This window comes from Ursus arctos, unplaced genomic scaffold, assembly GCF_023065955.2.
Source record: "Ursus arctos isolate Adak ecotype North America unplaced genomic scaffold, UrsArc2.0 scaffold_22, whole genome shotgun sequence".
NCBI classification, from domain to species: Eukaryota; Metazoa; Chordata; class Mammalia; order Carnivora; family Ursidae; genus Ursus; species Ursus arctos.
Genome location: NW_026622897.1, coordinates 39,142,608 through 39,160,675, shown reverse-complemented (window position 1 = coordinate 39,160,675; position 18,068 = coordinate 39,142,608). Strand labels below are relative to the sequence as shown.

Sequence of the window (18,068 nt, the reverse complement as noted above, 5' to 3'; positions counted from 1 at the left end):
GCCCACATTCCTAAGATCCCTATAAAACAAGGGCACACTGCCTGGGTCCCGGTCAATAATTTGGGCTCTCAACAACCCCACAACGTCTCCTCATCAGAATGACAAGAAGGAGAAATCCCCCCCCAAGCAAAGGAAAGACAATGAGTCTGTGGCCTGTGCCACAGAACTAATGGACATGGATATAACCAAATTATCAGAAATGGAATTCAGAGTAACAATGGTCAAGATGATGTGTAGACTTGAAAAAAGTATTAATGAAAATGTTAATGAGAATATAGAATCTCTACGGGCAGAAATGAGAGCGAATCTGGCAGAAATAAAAAATTTTATCAACCAAATGTAGTCAAAACTAGAGGCTCTGACGGCCAGGGTGAATGAGGCAGAAGAACGTATCAGTGAATTGGAGGATGGGCTAGTAGAAGAGAAAGCTAAAATAGAATCTGGACTCAAAAAAATCCACGCTCAGGAATGTAGGTTACTGGAGATTACTGACTCAATGAAACGTTCCAATGTCAGAATCATCGGCATCCCCGAGGGGGTGGAGAAAAACAAAGGTCTAGAAGAGATATTTGAACAAATTGTAGCTGAAAACTTCCCTAATCTAGCGAGGGAAAAAAACATTCGTGTCCAAGAGGCAGAGAGGACCCCTCCCAAGCTCAACCACGACAAACCTACGCCACGTCACGTCATAGTGCATTTTGCAAAAATTAGATCCAAGGATACAGTATTGAAAGCGGCCATGGCAAAGAAATCTCTCACGTACCAAGGTAAAGGTATCAGAATTACGTCACACCTGGAATGAGAGAAAGTGTTGGGGGGCATTTTTAAAGCTCTTTCAGAGAAAAACATGCAGCCAAGGATCCTTTATCCAGCAAGGCTATTGTTCAATTTAAATTGATGGAGAAAAAAAGGCATTCCAGAATTGCCAGCCATTGACCAATTTCGTAACCATGAAACCAGCCCTACAGGAGATATACTGAGGGGTTCTATAAAAGTAAAAAGTCCCCAAGAGTGATACAGAACAGAAAGACACAATCTATAGAAACAAAGACTTTACTGGCAACATGCATCATTAAAATCATATCTCTCAATATTGAGTCTCAATGTAAATGGCCTAAATGCTCCCATTGAACGTCACAGGGTTGCAGATTGGATAAAAAGACATGACCCATCCATTTGCTGTCTACAAGAGACTCATTTTGAACCTAAAGATACATTCAGACTGAAAGTAAAGGGATGGCATACCAACTTTCACACCAATGGACCTCAAAATAAAGCTGGGGTAGCAATTCTCATATCAGACAGATTGGATTTTAAACTAAAGACTATAGTTAGAGACACAAAAGGGCACTATATTATTCTTAAAGGATGTACCCAACAAGTGGATATGACAATTATAAATATATATGCCCCCAACAGGGGAGCAGCAAGATACACAAGCCAACTCTTAATCACAAAAAAGAGACATATAGATAAAAATATATTAATAGTAGGAGACCTCAACACTCCACTATCAGCAATAGACAGATCACCTAAACAAGAAATCAGGAAACAAACAAGAGCTTTGAATGCCATACTCGATAAGTTGGACCTCATAGATATATATAGAACACTACACCCAGAACGAAAGAATATTCATTCTATTCTAATGCCCATGGAACATTCTCAAGAATAGGCCATGTTCTGGGTCACAAAACAGGTCTCAACCGATACCAAAAGACTGAAATTATTCCCTGCATATTCTCAGACCACAACACTTTGAAATTGGAACTCAACCACAAGGAAAAATTTGGAAGAAACTCAAACACTTGGAGACTAAGAACCATCCTGCTCAGGAATGATTTGATAAACCAGGAAATCAAAAATCAATTTAAACAATTTCTGGAGACCAATGAGAATGAAAACACAATGGTCCAAAACCTATGGGATACTGCAAAGGCAGTCCTAAGGGGGAAATACATAGCCATCCAAACCTCACTCAAAAGAATAGAAAAATCTAAAATGCAGTTTTTATATTCTCACCTCAAGAAGCTGGAACAGCAACAGAGGGACAGGCCTAATCCACGCACGAGGAAGCAGCTGACCAAGATTAGAGCAGAAAACAATAAATTAGAAACCAGGAGTACTGTAGAGCAGATCAATAGAACTAGAATCTGGTTCTTTGAGAGAATCAATAAAATTGACAGACCATGGCACGTCTTATCCAAAAGAATACAGAAAGGAACCAAATTAATAAAATTATGAATGAAAAAGTAGAGGTCATGACCAACACCAAAGAAATTGGAAGGATCATTAGGAAGTTTTATCAACAGCTATATGCCAATAAATTAAGCAATCTGGACGAGATGGAGGCCTTCCTGGAAACCTATAAACTACCAAGACTGAAACAGGAAGAAATTGATTTTTTTAAACAGGCCAATTAATTATGAAGATATTGAGTCAGTGATAAACAACCTTCCAAATAAGAAAACTCCAGGCCCGGATGGTTTTGCTGGGAAATTCTACCAAACATTCAAAAAAGAAATAATACCTATTCTCCTAAAGCTATTTCAAAAAATAGAAACAGAAGGAAAGCTACCAAACTCATTCTATGAGGCCAATATTACCTTGATCCCCAAACCAGGCAAAGACCCCCTCAAAAAGGAGAATTACAGACCGATTTCCCTAATGAATATGGACACCAAAATCCTCAACAAGATACTTGCTAATAGAATCCAACAGTACATTAAAAGGTTTATCCATCATGATCAAGTGGGATTCATGCCTGGGATGGAAGCGTGGTTCAATATTCGCAAATCAATCAGCGTGATACATCATATCAACAAGAAAAGACTCAGGAACCATATGATCCTCTCAATTGATGCCGAAAAAGCATTTGACAAAATACAGCATCCTTTCCTGATTAAAACCCTTCAGAGTGTAGGAATAGAGGGTACAATTCTCAATCTCATAAAACCCATCTATGAAAACCTACTGCAAATATTATTCTCAATGGGGATAAGCTGGAAGCCTTTCCCTTAAGATCAGGAACACGACAAGGATGCCCACTCTCACCACTATTATTCAACATAGTACTAGAAATCCTTGCAACAGCAATCAAACGACAAAAAGGGATCAAAGGTATCCAAATCAGCAAAGAAGAAGTCAAAATGTCTCTCTTCGCAGATGACATGATACTCTATATGGAAAACCCAAAAGAATCCACTCCCAAACTATTAGAAGTTATAGAGCAATTCAGTAATGTGGCGGGATACAAAATCAATGCTCAGAAATCAGTTGCATTTCTATACACGAATAATGAGACTGAAGAAAGAGAAATTAGGGAATCCATCCCATTTACAATAGCACCAAAAACCATACGTTACCTTGGAATTAACTTAACCAGAGACATAAAGGACCTATATTCTCGAAACTATAAATCACTCTTGAAAGACATTGAGGAAGACATAAAAAGATGGAAAGATATTCCATGCTCATGGATCGGAAGAATTAACATAGTTAAAATGTCCTTGCTACCGGAGCAATCTACACTTTCAATGCTATCCGGATAAAAATACCGAGGACATTTTTCAAATAACTCGAACAAATAGTCCTTAAATTTGTATGGAAACAGAAAAGGCCCCGAATCTCCAAGGAACTGTTGAAAAGGAAAAACAAAGCTGGGGGCATCACAATGCTGAATTTCGAGCTGTACTACAAAGCTGTGATCACAAAGACAGCATGGTACTGGCACAAAAACAGAACATAGACCAATGGAACAGAATAGAGAACACAGAAATAGACCCTCGGCTCTTTGGGCAACTAATATTTGATAAAGCAGGAAAAAACATCCGATGGGAAAAAGACAGTCTCTTCAATAAATGGTGCTGGGAAAATTGGACAGCTACATGCAAAAGAATGAAACTTGGGGCGCCTGGTTGGCACAGCGGTTAAGCGTCTGCCTTCGGCTCAGGGCGTGATCCCAGTGTTCTGGGATCGAGCCCCACATCAGGCTCCTCTGCTATGAGCCTGCTTCTTCCTCTCCCACTCCCCCTGCTTGTATTCCCTCTCTCGCTGGCTGCCTCTATCTCTGTTGAATAAATAAATAAAATCTTAAAAAAAAAAAAAGAATGAAACTTGACCACTATCTCACACCATACACAAAAATAAACTCCAAATGGATGAAAGACCTAGATGTAAGGCAGGAATCCATCAAAATTCTAGAGGAGAACATAGGCAGCAACCTCTGCGACATTGGCCAAAGCAACCTTTTTCATGACACATCTCCAAAGGAAAGAGAAACAAAAGAATAAATGAATTTATGCGACTTCATCAAGATTAAAAGCTTCTGCACAGCCAAGGAAACAGTCAAAAAAACTAAGAGGCAGCCAATAGAATGGGAGAATATATTTGCAAATGACACTACAGATAAAAGATTAGTATCCAGATCTACGAAGAACTTCTCAAACTTAGTACATGGGAAACAAACAATCAAAAAATGGGCAGAAGATATGAACAGACACTTTTCCAATGAAGACATACAAATGGCTAACAGACACATGAAAAAATGTTCAAAATCATCAGCCATCAGGGAAATTCACATCAAAACCACACTGAGATACCACCTTACGCCAGTGAGAATGGCAAAAATAGACAAGGCAAGAAACAACAATTGTTGGAGAGGATGTGGAGAAAGGGGATCCCTCCCACATTGTTGGTGGGAATGCAAGTTGGTACAGCCACTCTGGAAAACAGTGTGGAGGTCCCTTAAAAAGTTAAAAATTGAGCTACCCTATGATCCAGCCATTGCACTACTGGGTGTTTACCCCAAAGATACAGACGTAGTAAAGAGAAGGGCCATATGCACCCCAATGTTCATAGCAGCAATGTCCACAATAGCTAAATTGTGGCAGGAGCCGAGATGCCCTTCAACAGATGACTGGATTAAGAAGTTGTGGTCCATATATACAATGGAATATTCCTCAGCTATCAAAAAGAACGAGTTCTCAACATTTGCTGGAACATGGATGGCACTGTAGGAGATAATGCTAAGTGAAATAAGTCAAGCAGAGAAAGACAACTATCATATGATTTCTCTCATCTATGGAACATAAGAACTAGGATGATCAGTAGGGGAAGAAAGGGATAAAGAAAGGGGAGGTAATCAGAAGGGGGAATGAAACATGAGAGACTATGGACTATGAGAAACAAACTGAGGGCCTCAGAGGGGAGGGGGGTGGGGGAATTGGATAGACCGGTGATGGGTAGTAAGAAGTGCACGTATTGCATGCGTATTGAATGGTGCCCTGGGTGTTATATGCAACTAATGAATCATCGAACTTTACATCGGAAACCGGGGATGTACTGTATGGTGACTAACATAATATAATAAATAATCATTTAAAAAAATAAGAAGGAAAGCTACCAAACTCATTCTATGAGGCCAATATTACCTTGATCCCCAAACCAGGCAAAGACCCCCTCAAAAAGGAGAATTACAGACTGATTTCCCTAATGAATATGGACGCCAAAATCCTCAACAAGATACTTGCTAATAGAATCCAACAGTACATTAAAAGGATTATACATCATGACCAAGTGAGATTCATCCCTGGGTGCAAGCATGGTTCAACATTCACAAATCGATCAGTGTAATACATCATATCACCAAGAAAAGACTCAGGAACCATATGATCCTCTCAACTGATGCAGGAAAAGCATTTGACAAAATATACCATCCTTTCCTGATTAAAACCCTTCAGAGTGTAGGGATAGAGGGTACATTCCTCAATCTCATAAAAACCATCTATGAAAAGCCTACAGCAAATATCATTCTCAATGGGGAAAAGCTGGAAGCCTTTCCCTTAAGATCAGGAACACGACAAGGATGCCCACTCTTGCCACTATTATTCAACATAGTACTAGAAGTCCTTGCAACAGCAATCAGACGACAAAAAGGGATCAAAGGTATCCAAATCGGCAGAGAAGAAGTCTAAATGTCTCTCTTTGCAGATGACATGATACTCTATATGGAAAACCCAAAAGAAGCCACTCCCAAACTATTAGAAGTTATAGAGCAATTCAGTAATGTGGCGATATACAAAATCCATGCTCAGAAATCAGTTGCATTTCTGTACACGAATAATGAGACTGAGGAAAGAGAAATTAGGGAATCCATTCCATTTACAATAGCACCAAAAACCATACATTACCTTGGAATTAACTTAACCAGAGACATAGAAGACCTATATTCTAGAAACTATAAATCACTCTTGAAAGACATTGAGGAAGACATAAAAAGATGGAAAAATATTCCATGCTCATGGATCGGAAGAATTAACATAGTTAAAATGTCCATGCTACCCAGAGCAATCTACACTTTCAGTGCTATCCTGATCAAAATACTGATGACATTTTTCAAAGAACTGGAACAAGTAGCCCTTAAATTTGTATGACCAGTAAAGGCCCCGAATTGCCAAGGAACTGTTGAAAAGGAAAAACAAAGGTGGGGGCATCACAATGCCGGATTTCGAGCTGTACTACAAAGTTGTGATCACAAAGACAGGATGGTACTGGCACAAAAACAGACACATAGACCAATGGAACAGAATAGAGAACCCGGAAATGGACCCTCGGCTCTTTGGGCAACTAATCTTTGATAAAGCAGGAAAAAACATCTGGTGGAAAAAAGACAGTCTCTTCAATAAATGGTGCTGGGAAAATTGGACAGCTACATGCAAAAGAATGAAACTTGACCACTCTCTCACACCATACACAAAGATAAACTCCAAGTGGATGAAAGACCTTGATGTGAGACAGGAATCCGTCAGAATCCTAGAGGAGAACATAGGCAGCAACCTCTACAACATTGACCAAAGCAACCTTTTTCATGACACATCTCCAAAGGCAAGAGAAACGAAAGATAAAATGAACTTGTGGGACTTCATCAAGATAAAAATCTTCTGCACAGCCAAGGAAACAGTCAAAAAAACTAAGAGGCAGCCAATAGAATGGGAGAATATATTTGCAAATGATGCTACAGATAAAAGACTGGTATCCAAGATCTACGAAGAACTTCTCAAACTCAATACACGAGAAACAAATAAACAAATCAAAAAATGGGCAGAAGATATGAACAGACACTTTTCCAATGAAGACATACAAATGGCTAACAGACACATGAAAAAATGTTCAAAATCATTAGCCATCAAGGAAATTCAAATCAAAACCACACTGAGATACCACCTTACGCCAGTTAGAATGGCAAAAATTGACAAGGCAAGAAACAACAATTGGTGGAGAGGATGTGGAGAAAGGGGATCCCTCCTACATTGTTGGTGGGAATGCAAGTTGGTACAACCACTCTGAAAAACAGTGTGGAGGTCCCTTAAAAAGTTGAAAATGGAGCTACCCTAGGAGCCAGCCATTGCATTACTGGATATTTACCCCAAAGATACAGATGTAGTGAAGAGAAGGGCCATATGCACCCCAATGTTCATAGCAGCATTGTCCACAATAGCTAAATCATGGAAGGAGCTGAGATGCCCTTCAACAGGTGACTCAATTAAGAAATTGTGGTCCATATATACAATGGAATATTACTCAGCTATCAGAAAGAACGAGTTCTCAACATTTTCTGTAAGATGGATGACACTGGAGGAGATAATGCTAAGTGAAATAAGTCAAGCAGAGAAAGACAATTTTCATATGATTTCTCTCATCTATGGAACATAAGAACTAGGATGATCGGTAGGGGAAGAAAGGGATAAAGAAAGGGGGGGTAATCAGAAGGGGGAATGAAGCATGAGAGACTATGGACTCAGAATCAAACTGAGAGCTTCAGAGGGGAGGGGGTTGGGGGAATGGGATAGACTGGTGATGAGTAGAAAGGAGGGCACATATTGCACGGTGCACTGGCTGTTATATGCAACTAATGAATCATTGAACTTTACATCAGAAACCAGGGATGTACTGTATGGTGACTAACATAATATAATAAAAAACATTAAAATAAAAAAATGGTGAAAGTTTGAAAATAATTTTTAATCAATTTCATTAGCAATTCTGACGTCATTGAAATATAGTAGGAACTCAGGCAGTTACTGGAGAAAGTGCACAATGTTTCAAATATGTATGCTTCCTCTAAGCGAGAAAAATGTCAAAATCTAACCAGAAACAGGCCAAAAGAAACTGTAATCCAACTATATTATCCCAAAGAAAAAATCACTATTAAATCTACTATCATCATTACAGAAAATTGTTTCCTATTAGCATTGATTATGTTTGCCTGTTCTTGAAATACATGTAAATGGAATCACACACACAAAAAAAAAAGAAAAGAAAAGAAAACTGCTGGATTTCGTTGTTGCTTCTGGGTTCTATTTGACTTTTAAAATTATTTACCTTAATTATTTGACAAAAAAATTAAATTAGATTAAAGTAAATTATGTTGGGTTGTGTTAATATATTGTTTTGTGAAAAGACCAGTCTAATAACAAATAGACTTTATTAAATAATTGCATTTTGGGAATTATATATTCCTTGTGTATATTGTGTATATACCTGGGTTGTTTGTATACGTGTATTAAAAGAAAAAAGAACTTAAAAGAAAGACACCAAAATGTTCATATAGGTTATCCTGTGGGTTTATGAATGACTTTCATTTCTTTAAATCTGTACTATCGGAATGTTTCATTGTATGTAATATTTTACATATCATTCTAGAGAGTGAAGGGAGTTATTTTGGTAAGAAAACATCTTGGGTATTTTTATTGTTAGAAAAATAAGCTGTCATGTTTTAGTATATGAACGTATTATTTTTTTTTTTTATGTTTCTTATCCATTTGTGAAACCAACAGCTTGTCAAACAGCTTCATCTGTACTGCTTGAATACATTTATCCAGTCCCGGGCACTGAGTGTTGAATTTCCAGAAATGATGTCTGAAGTTATTGCTGCACAGTTACCCAAGATCTTGGCAGGGATGGTGAAACCTCTGCTCTTTCATAAAAAGTGAATGCCATTTTTATCTTTAAAAATTAAATTTTGTGGTATGTTCGTTTTTCTTTTGGTCAGGATTATGAGGGCTCGGATTTTTACAATGTTCTTCTCAAAGATTTACATTTATAACATATCATACTGTGTAAATTTCAGAGAAAATTGTGAAGTTTTAATTGGTTTCCTTTATAAAAGACAATTAGAAATTTAAGGTGTTTTTGTGTACCTATATATCCTTTAACAGTTTACAAGATTGAAAAAGTACTAAAATTGATGGCCAAAGTAAACTTAATGTTGTCCATACTATTTCCTACCATTTAGGTGAACATTTTAAACTTTTGCATCTAATGAATCTTCTACTTTAGAGGAAAAAAATCTTACATGTAAAATTAAAAAGTAATTATATATATGTTCCTTCTAGGTAGCTCCCTTTGTCTCCTTGATTATATTTATAAAAATGAGTCTTCAAAATGGTATGCAAAATGTTGTCTAAATGAGTGTATATACATTTTTGTGAGGAGAAAATTCATAACCTTCATCAGGTTTTCCAAAGGTTTTTAATACAAAAAATATAGAGAAAAGGAGTTTAAAATCCCTGAAATAGATTGAGGGTGTGATATTAGGAAAAACAGCTCATATATTGACTGCTTCCCAAATTGGAAACACAAATCTCTAAGGAAGTTATTAAGGAGAGCTGTATCATTATGACAACAGTATTAGGGGTTTTGTAGTTTTTTACTAAATTTTTTGGGACTTGTCCTTTAATAAGGTATTGTGAATCGAAATAGGAGTCCAAAAGAGTCTGTGGCCTAATGCCACTCCTTACCCTGGGGCAGGTGGAAAATCACTTAACCTTACTGATTTTCAATTTCCTCACCTTTATCACTGTTATATTTCCTGCAAAATGTTCCTTTTGGTTAGAGCTTCTTATTCACTTCTTAATAAAAAGAGAAAGGAAGGGAGGGAGGGAGGGAAAGAGAGTAGGGGAGGGAGGATGGGAAGAGAAAATAAGAAATATTTTTCTCTTTCTTTACTCAGTGGGAGATAATGACAAATCACAGGCTGAAAGTTTTTGAGTGTCTTGGATCCAATTCTAAGAGAGATATTTCAAGAAATACTAGCTACTGTCTTAATACAACCAATTACAATAACTAGAAAACACAATTCACACTGTTATATGAACTGAAAATATTGCATTAGAAGATGGGCAAGAGTTCTTTTCTGAGATGAGTCACTGGAGATCCATTTATTTTTTAAAGATCTATCTATATACCTGGATATATAAATACAGATAGATATATAAGAAATAATAGGAAAAACTAAGTTCATACCACTGACAAAATTCAATAAAAAATAATCACTGTTTTCTTTTCTATGTAAAGTCATTTATACCATTTTAGGCATATATCATATCTTTGTGTCTTTATCTGTTATATGTAAATAAATACATATAATATTTTTAACAGCTCAGAGTAAACTAGTAGACCAAATTCTTTCTCTAAATTTTTTTAAAAATTGGGCATTATCTTACAAATAAGACATACTTCCTTATGCAAATTATGCAGTTTATAAGAGAACCTTATGCAATTAATAAGAAAACCAAAGTAACTTTGAAAACACTATAGAAAACATTTATTGACTTCTCCAATTTCTTAATACATTTTGGAGTACCCATTCCCTTCAACTGATAAATCTTTGCAGTTTACCAAGGAGCAATAACCTCTCTTAATGAATACTAATGTAACCCCCAAAACAAGATAAAGTGGTTTCATCTGATCAAAACATTGGCATGACAGTGTTAATCATAACTGTTTCTTACCAGTTAATTTTCCATGTACAAAAAGAATGAGCTATGTTGTATCTATAAATAGTGAATTCACATAAGGCATTAGAAATAGGGATTAAAATAAGCTCCATCCAATGCTCTTGGCTTAGGTCCATTAGATCTATGTGGCAAATATAATAAATAATACCCAAATTTTATAACATTTGGTTCTAACATTCAGTAAGAGTTTAAACTAAGTATTCCGAATAGTTTTAACATTAATATAAAAATAGCCTCTTCCTTGGTAAGTCTAACTACACATCTTTTTCTGTGAATACAATACTATAGACTACTGCTATTCAGTTCTTCAAAGTCTTTATACACATACAGATTCATTCTCTTGCCAGTCTCCAGTCCAAAGTTAACTTCCTAAAAAGGATCTAATCTTACCATTTCCTTACTTTAAAATGTTCTGTGACCTCCAATCACCTATTATAGTGATTCTCAGCTATATCTGCACATTAGCATCTCCAAGTGAGTTTTTTAAAAATACCTTTACCTGGGCTCCATCCTCAGTGATTTTATTTTAATTACTCCACTTGTATTCTTGCAGGCACACAGTAATTACGCTAAAATGATGTTCAAGCATCAATTTCTATAACTTTAATCTCTTTATCCTCTACTATCTTACATTTATCTTATGTTTCAGCCATATGAATCTTTTTACCATCAGTTTTCTGCCTGAAGTTTCCCTCTTTGATACCAGCCACATCCATATCTCAAGCTTCTAGAGTCAGCCAAGCCATTAATTTTGTAATGTTCTTTCCTGCGTCTTCCAGATAGTGACTAACTTCCTCCTAAGGTTCACCAGGTATTTTGTGCACATCTGAATTATAATAGCGTCTTGTTCTAAAATTCTGATTGTACTAGGAGACTGGGAGCCAGTTCGAGGCAGGACAGCAGTAAGGAAGTTTTTATTGACTGGGAGTTGCATGGCATGTTCTCATTTTTGCTATCATCATAGATCTGTATCATTCTTGTGTTACATTATTCATGTCTGTATGCCTGACTTTATGATGTTCTCTTCCCATACTCCTTATCTACATCTCTTAATTTCTCTTCATCTCTTTTAAATTTTCTACCTTTTCTTCTTACTTTGTGAGATCTCTCCTCATGCTGACTATACCATAGGAGAATATAAGTATGTTTTATATTTATTAAGAACACTTTATGCTCCCTATTCTAAATTTCAAAACTGAATGGAGTATTATTTCCCTTCCTAAGAAAAATTCCACAAATGCAATTGTTTCTTATAGCTAAGTAGCCCTAACTCAATATACAAGTTTTTTCTCCTTTCTGATTTCATTCAACAAATATTGAATACCTGTTATAAACACAAGTGAATGTGCTAATAGGCATTATGACAATTTGGAGCTGAAGCAAGACTATAACTCAAGAAAGTTACAGTCCAGTAGTCATAATGTCTGGTAAATATTAGGCACTCAAATACTTGTTGAGTGTACAAATGAAAATACAGTTTGGATTTCTTAGGTGCAAAGCATTATTTATGTATAACTTCACTGAGACAAATAATGCAGCACAAGGTAAGATATTAACTTTAAAATAAATATCAAATAACCCCTTTAATTTGTGTCAGTAATTCATTTGCACTAAATCTGTATGTACTTCAATATCTTCTTTCCCCAAAAATGTCATCCCAATAAATACATTTTGTGTTTCTCCAATATACAATAAAGGCAGTCTACCACTGTGGAGATTATGTAACTTAAGTAAATGAATGTAGCTGTATCCAAAAAAAGAAAACCTTGGCATTCAAGTAATAACAGTTGATGATGTGATCATTTTATCTGGTTCATGTTACTTTAAAACAGTTATTTTGATGACACAAATCCTTTTTTACCTGCACATATTTAATTTCCAGCATAAATTTTTATTTCATTCAACTATGGGGAAACAGAATGTGGTGGACAAAAGGTTTGGGTTTTGCTGTTTTGCAAACTCCTAATAGTAATGTTTGATATTCTTGATGTTGATCTTGATTCACAATGTAGATGTCTAAATAGAAGGATTTAAAATTTCAGGCTAAGCTTTAAAAAAAAAAAAAAGCTTTTGAAAAAGAACATAACATCATCAAATGGAAGATATCTTGTTTCTGAATCTTCCTTTACAAATTCCTGCATACTAATGTCTCCATTCTTATGCAGTCATCATAACCTTTATCTTCATTTTACAGGTCGTGTTCTTTCTGGTAGCTCTAAAATGAAATTAATCGTAAGAAGACTGGTTATATATTGGAAAATACTTAAAGGTTACCGAACTAGATTATTGAGTTAAAAATATTTCCCTTAAAAACACTTGAGAAGCTATTTGAGTCTAAATCAATTATACCCCCAATATTAGTTGTTGTATAGCATTTTTTTGTTTTTATTAAAAATATGGCACTTTTTAATTAGATAGTACTATTATTTTTCATATTTAACAATAAATGTTACACAGATCATATACAAATATGATAGGCAATGTGTTTTCTACCAAAACAGTGCCTTTCAAATAGCCATGGTATGTCAACCTGCAACTTTTAAATTATCCATTACGGTGGTATATTTCCTGATGCATACTGTAGAAGAGCTGACCCAAGCCTATGGCCCTTCTCTGTCATTTACTAATTGAATGAGCTCAAGAAAGTCATTTAACCTTTCTGATTAAACCTTTGTCCAATTGTTTGCAATTAATAGAAATGAAAACAAAATTTATACCAGTATTCAAAAATAGTAACTGCTATTATTATGTTTTCATTAAGCCATAGTTCTGGTTATGATTTTATCAAATTAATCTGGCATATTCTATAGTGAAAAGAAGGAATCTAGAAAATACAATGACTTTGTTGCTATCTCTATGCACACACAAATATTTGATGCATTTCATTTGAAATTACTAGAAGTATTCAATTTCTTCATCTGTAAAGATATAATCTTTTGAGTTCGAGGCCTATTTTATCAGAAATCTAAAGAGCCTATCACCCTTTCATTATAATATTAAGAATAATGGTACTGATCTTGACATTTTTAAAGTTAACTCTAAAATAGAGTTTAACTAGAACACAGACCCTCCAAAAATCTATGCAATACAGTACACGCTCAGACTATTTTTATTGTAATAATTTAACAAAAGGGAAGAATGGGTCTAGAAATCATGATGAAATTATCAACCCAAAAAATAACATTAAGATTAGACATAAAATGCCCAGAAGAGATCTTCATGTCTGCCTTGATCTGGTATCTTGCATTTCTTTGGTGAGATTGCTATTACATTTCTAGAGGTTTTGCTGTGAATACCTAAGCAATTTCTCTAATCTACACTTATCCTTTACACACCAAATTTCAGGAAGAGTATGAATCCTTTTCAATATCTTTACAATCTCCAGGGCATCATGTGTAAGCACTTAAAACTTGAATTTTTTTTCAAATTTAAAGATAACTCATTTTTGTATTAAAGAATTCAACAATCACGTCTCCACTCATATAGTAAAATGAATCTACTGATATAGTAGACAAACCGAGGAAGGGCATAACTTTCTTTTTCAGTAAGTATGCCTTTTAGATAACCTTTAGGTGTAGGGAATTTCTTCAGTTCTTAAATTTTATAGGAAATACATAACCAGATAATCTAACAAAAGTTTGTCAATTTCTAAATTGCTTATTCTCACTAGACTAAGTCATGTAATGATTTTAGTGAAAAGAATATCACTCAGCCTCTGTGGTGTCACTGTATTTTCCTTACTCAATGTTTGGTGAAAAGGACATTCTCTATCTCTACCTAGCATTTGACATCTATTTAATGTACCATTATTCCACACTCCTTGCTCTTTATCAAATAAAGAAATTGAATAAAAAGCAGTAAAATAAATGACTCGCCCTGTATTGTAGAAATTAATCCAGCCTGGATAGGTCTACATCCCTAATATGAATCCATAATATGAACTGGGCCCAATTCAAATTGGATCACATCCCTTTTTAAATCAGGAAAAAGTCCCTATAGACCATCATTTACCTGGGGCTAATAGAATCTATACTTCCAGAGTTGGACCCAAAACAATGTGGCCTGAAAAATTTGAAAATAAGAAGTCAAGAGTGGTTTCCTTTAATATTTTGTCCTCCTTATCATTGGAGAAGATGTAAGAATTTGGGGGTTTTGGCAATAAGTAAAAAAGAAGTTCATAATAGGATTAATATGTACATTTTCTAAATATCCCATAGCCAAAGAAAAACACAAAGAAATCTCTTCTCCTTGGAATTGACCACATTTCAAGGCAGAGCTCTGAGCACATGCCTGGAGGCTGTGCCCAGGCTTGTCTACAGCTTTATGCAGCTGTGCAGTTTGGAAGACTGTTACAGAACTGCTGGATTAGTCCCAGAATGTCAACCTCATGTTCAATTTACTGGCTTTTGTTGCTTTATGTCATGCTGACCTTACTGTGAAACATGCCTTTGTTTGCTCTCTTCCCACTCATGGAAAAATAGGGAAAGCATTACTTAGTTTAAGCTGGTTGAAAGCTTTAACTGACAAAGTACTTTCAGAGAAATCTGAATTAAGCAGCTAAGAAAGCATACCCATTCCATTTTATTATTTTTATTATTTTTTTAAAAAAGCATACCCCATGCATTGCTTTAAAGAAAATGTATGGTATGACTTCTGAAATGTGACATCAGCATCATGGTCACTATTCAGATAGATATGAGCAAAATATTTAATTAGTACTGTAAATAGTTGTTGAAGCCTATTTTTAAAATCTTTTGAAATTTCTCTTAATACATCAAATGTTGATGTATCCAATTTAGCAAACATAAATTACTCTAAATAAAGCCCACTTTAATATTTTTCTCTAGCCAGTTATATATAAAATTTAACATCCCTTTTTCTATGATATTTACTTACCTATGAAGGTTTTTTTCTACTAATTCATAGAAAGCAGTGGTTTTAAAATTTTTGCCACTAAAAATATCTTTTACTGCCCACCCCTAGAAAAGGTTGTATTTTAAAGTACCTCTCCACCAAACTGTATTCCAATTAAGAAATTGTTGTTTTGATTTATTCATGTTTAATTATTCAAAGACATATCAATTTGAGCTGCTGAGCAGCATAACAATTATGTCCACACTGACTTGATGCAATTTTAACTTGATAGATAAAAAAAAAATTATAATGGCAAAACAATCCATGAATATCATAGCTTTCCTAAACTAGGTTAAGAACTAGAGGTATAAGATCATAATATACAAAAGTAAGTCTTCTTCTGAGGGCTTCAAAATTCATGAGCAAGACTAGAAGATTTATGGAAAATTATTATAAGCATACCATATTCTTATCAAAACAGAGATATGCAGCACTGTAACATGAAGAAAACAAAACAGGGGTATGTTCTCCATAGGATAAAAATACTCATAGTTTTATTTAAAGTGGTAAGCTCTGTATTTGATATAACTAAGAGTAGAAAGAGATTTTCATGTGGCAGTCTTTAGAACCCGCCACTTGAACCTATAAAGTATCTTCTTATGACCTGAGTATTCTGTGCATTTTAACTTTTCTGATATATGCAGATTCACACACAAAAAATCAGAGCAAAGAGTTTTTTAAGAAGCTTTTCACTGTAACTTGGAAAAATAGAAGAAAATGTAAAACTTATTTGAAAGGAGTAAATATGGCTTACAAAAGAGAAATGGGGAACTCTTCTAATTAATATCTTAAATATTTTCCCTTATTTAGCAAGCAATCATGCTAATGGTGCAAAACATGGGTGATTATGTTACAGGGATAACAATGCTAAATGTTAGAGGAATTATCACTCACTATCCAAGCATATAAAACACAAATATGCTCATAAGTTTGCTTTTTGCTTTTTAAGTTCTTCATTTTCTAATGAGGCTACATGGTTTAGAAAAAAATACTGATTTCTAACTCTGTTTAGCTCTCAATTGGATGTCTTGACACTTAAAAAGAAAGCAGTGGGGAGTGTTGGTGGGGGAAAATGGAGGGAAGGGAGAAAGAAATGGAAAAGGCTAGGACCAAATAATCCCCTTCAATTCCGAAACTACAAATTTCCTACTAATAGTTTACATCAACATAAAGTATCCAACTTTAACTTAATAGAAGAAAAATAGTCCCTGAAACACAACAACAACACGGGTTTTTTGTTCGTTCGTTTGTTTTTCCAAAGTTGAAGAGTCTTGCTTCAGGAATCGTTTCATTCTTCAACAACTAGTTATAAAGCATTCACTGTGTGTGTGCCGGTCGCTCTGCCAGATTGTGGAGATAACCAGTGAATACATTAAACAGAGTTCAATACCTTCTCTGAGCTTAGAGTTGGATGGATACTAGAAACAGGTAAATAGTTATAACACTGTATGATATGTGCATTGATGGAGGAGGTACGGGGAGCTATTGGAGCATCTATAGGAGGCATCTAGTTTTTTAAGAGTGGGCAAAGGCATTTTGGAAAAAAGATCTGAGCCATGATCTAAAACTGGATTAAGAACTAGCTGAGCACATGGGGCGCCTGGGTGGCTCAGCCGTTAAGCGTCTGCCTTTGGCTCAGGTCATGATCCCAGAGTCCTGGGATCGAGCCCCACATCTGGCTCCCTGCTTGGCGGGAAGCCTGCTTCTCCCTCTCACACTCTCCTTGCTTGTGTTCCCTCTCTCGCTGTCTATCTCTGTCGAATAAATAGATGAAATTAAAAAAAAAAAGAACTAGCTGAGCATATAGTCAGAAGATGTCACAGATAGGAAGAGAAGATATTTTGAACAGGACATAACAGGGTATGTATAGACCTGATGGTGAGAGAGTGTGGGGTGGGGCTGATGATGAAGCTAAAGAAGCTTATAAATTGTCAAACACAAAGTCAGATGTCTATTTATTCTGCTGTGTTGAAATTTCAAATTTTTCATCAAGAAAGATGATAAAAATGAGGAAACTTAGTTTACCAAGTTCCAGAATCCTATCTATCCAAACATCTCTATCCCTCTACCTTTGTACTTCTGTACCCCTACTTTTGCATGTCTTTTGAACCTCGAGATCACCTGGTCTATGCACAAAGGTAAGACTAAAAGCCCAAGAATCAGCAAATAGGAAAGGGAAACTGAGTTGTGTTAAATTAATAAAAAATAAACTCATCATTTGCATGGATCCTTCTTCAGATGCCATTATCTAGTATAATTACAAAATGGCACCCACAAAAGAGTGCTTTATTCTCTGTAAGGGGTCTTGATGTCTTCTTTATGAAGACTTCTTCATGACTTCTTCACCAAGTGTGG

General features: G+C 35.5%; 1 protein-coding gene across 2 annotated transcripts in view; it reads left to right on the top strand.

Annotated features, from left to right (window-relative positions):
• PGR (progesterone receptor) overlaps positions 1-17,501 on the top strand; it is a 117,754-nt gene extending 100,253 nt beyond the window's left edge. The window contains exon 8 of one of the 2 annotated variants that reach the window (XM_048217404.2): positions 8,838-17,501. In XM_048217404.2, the coding sequence (XP_048073361.1) occupies positions 8,838-8,993 (156 nt within the window). In that variant the 3' untranslated portion in view covers positions 8,994-17,501. The remainder of the gene's footprint in view (positions 1-8,837) is intronic. The other variant, XM_057316808.1, reaches the window with a different exon arrangement.
• Positions 17,502-18,068: the final 567 nt, after the last annotated feature.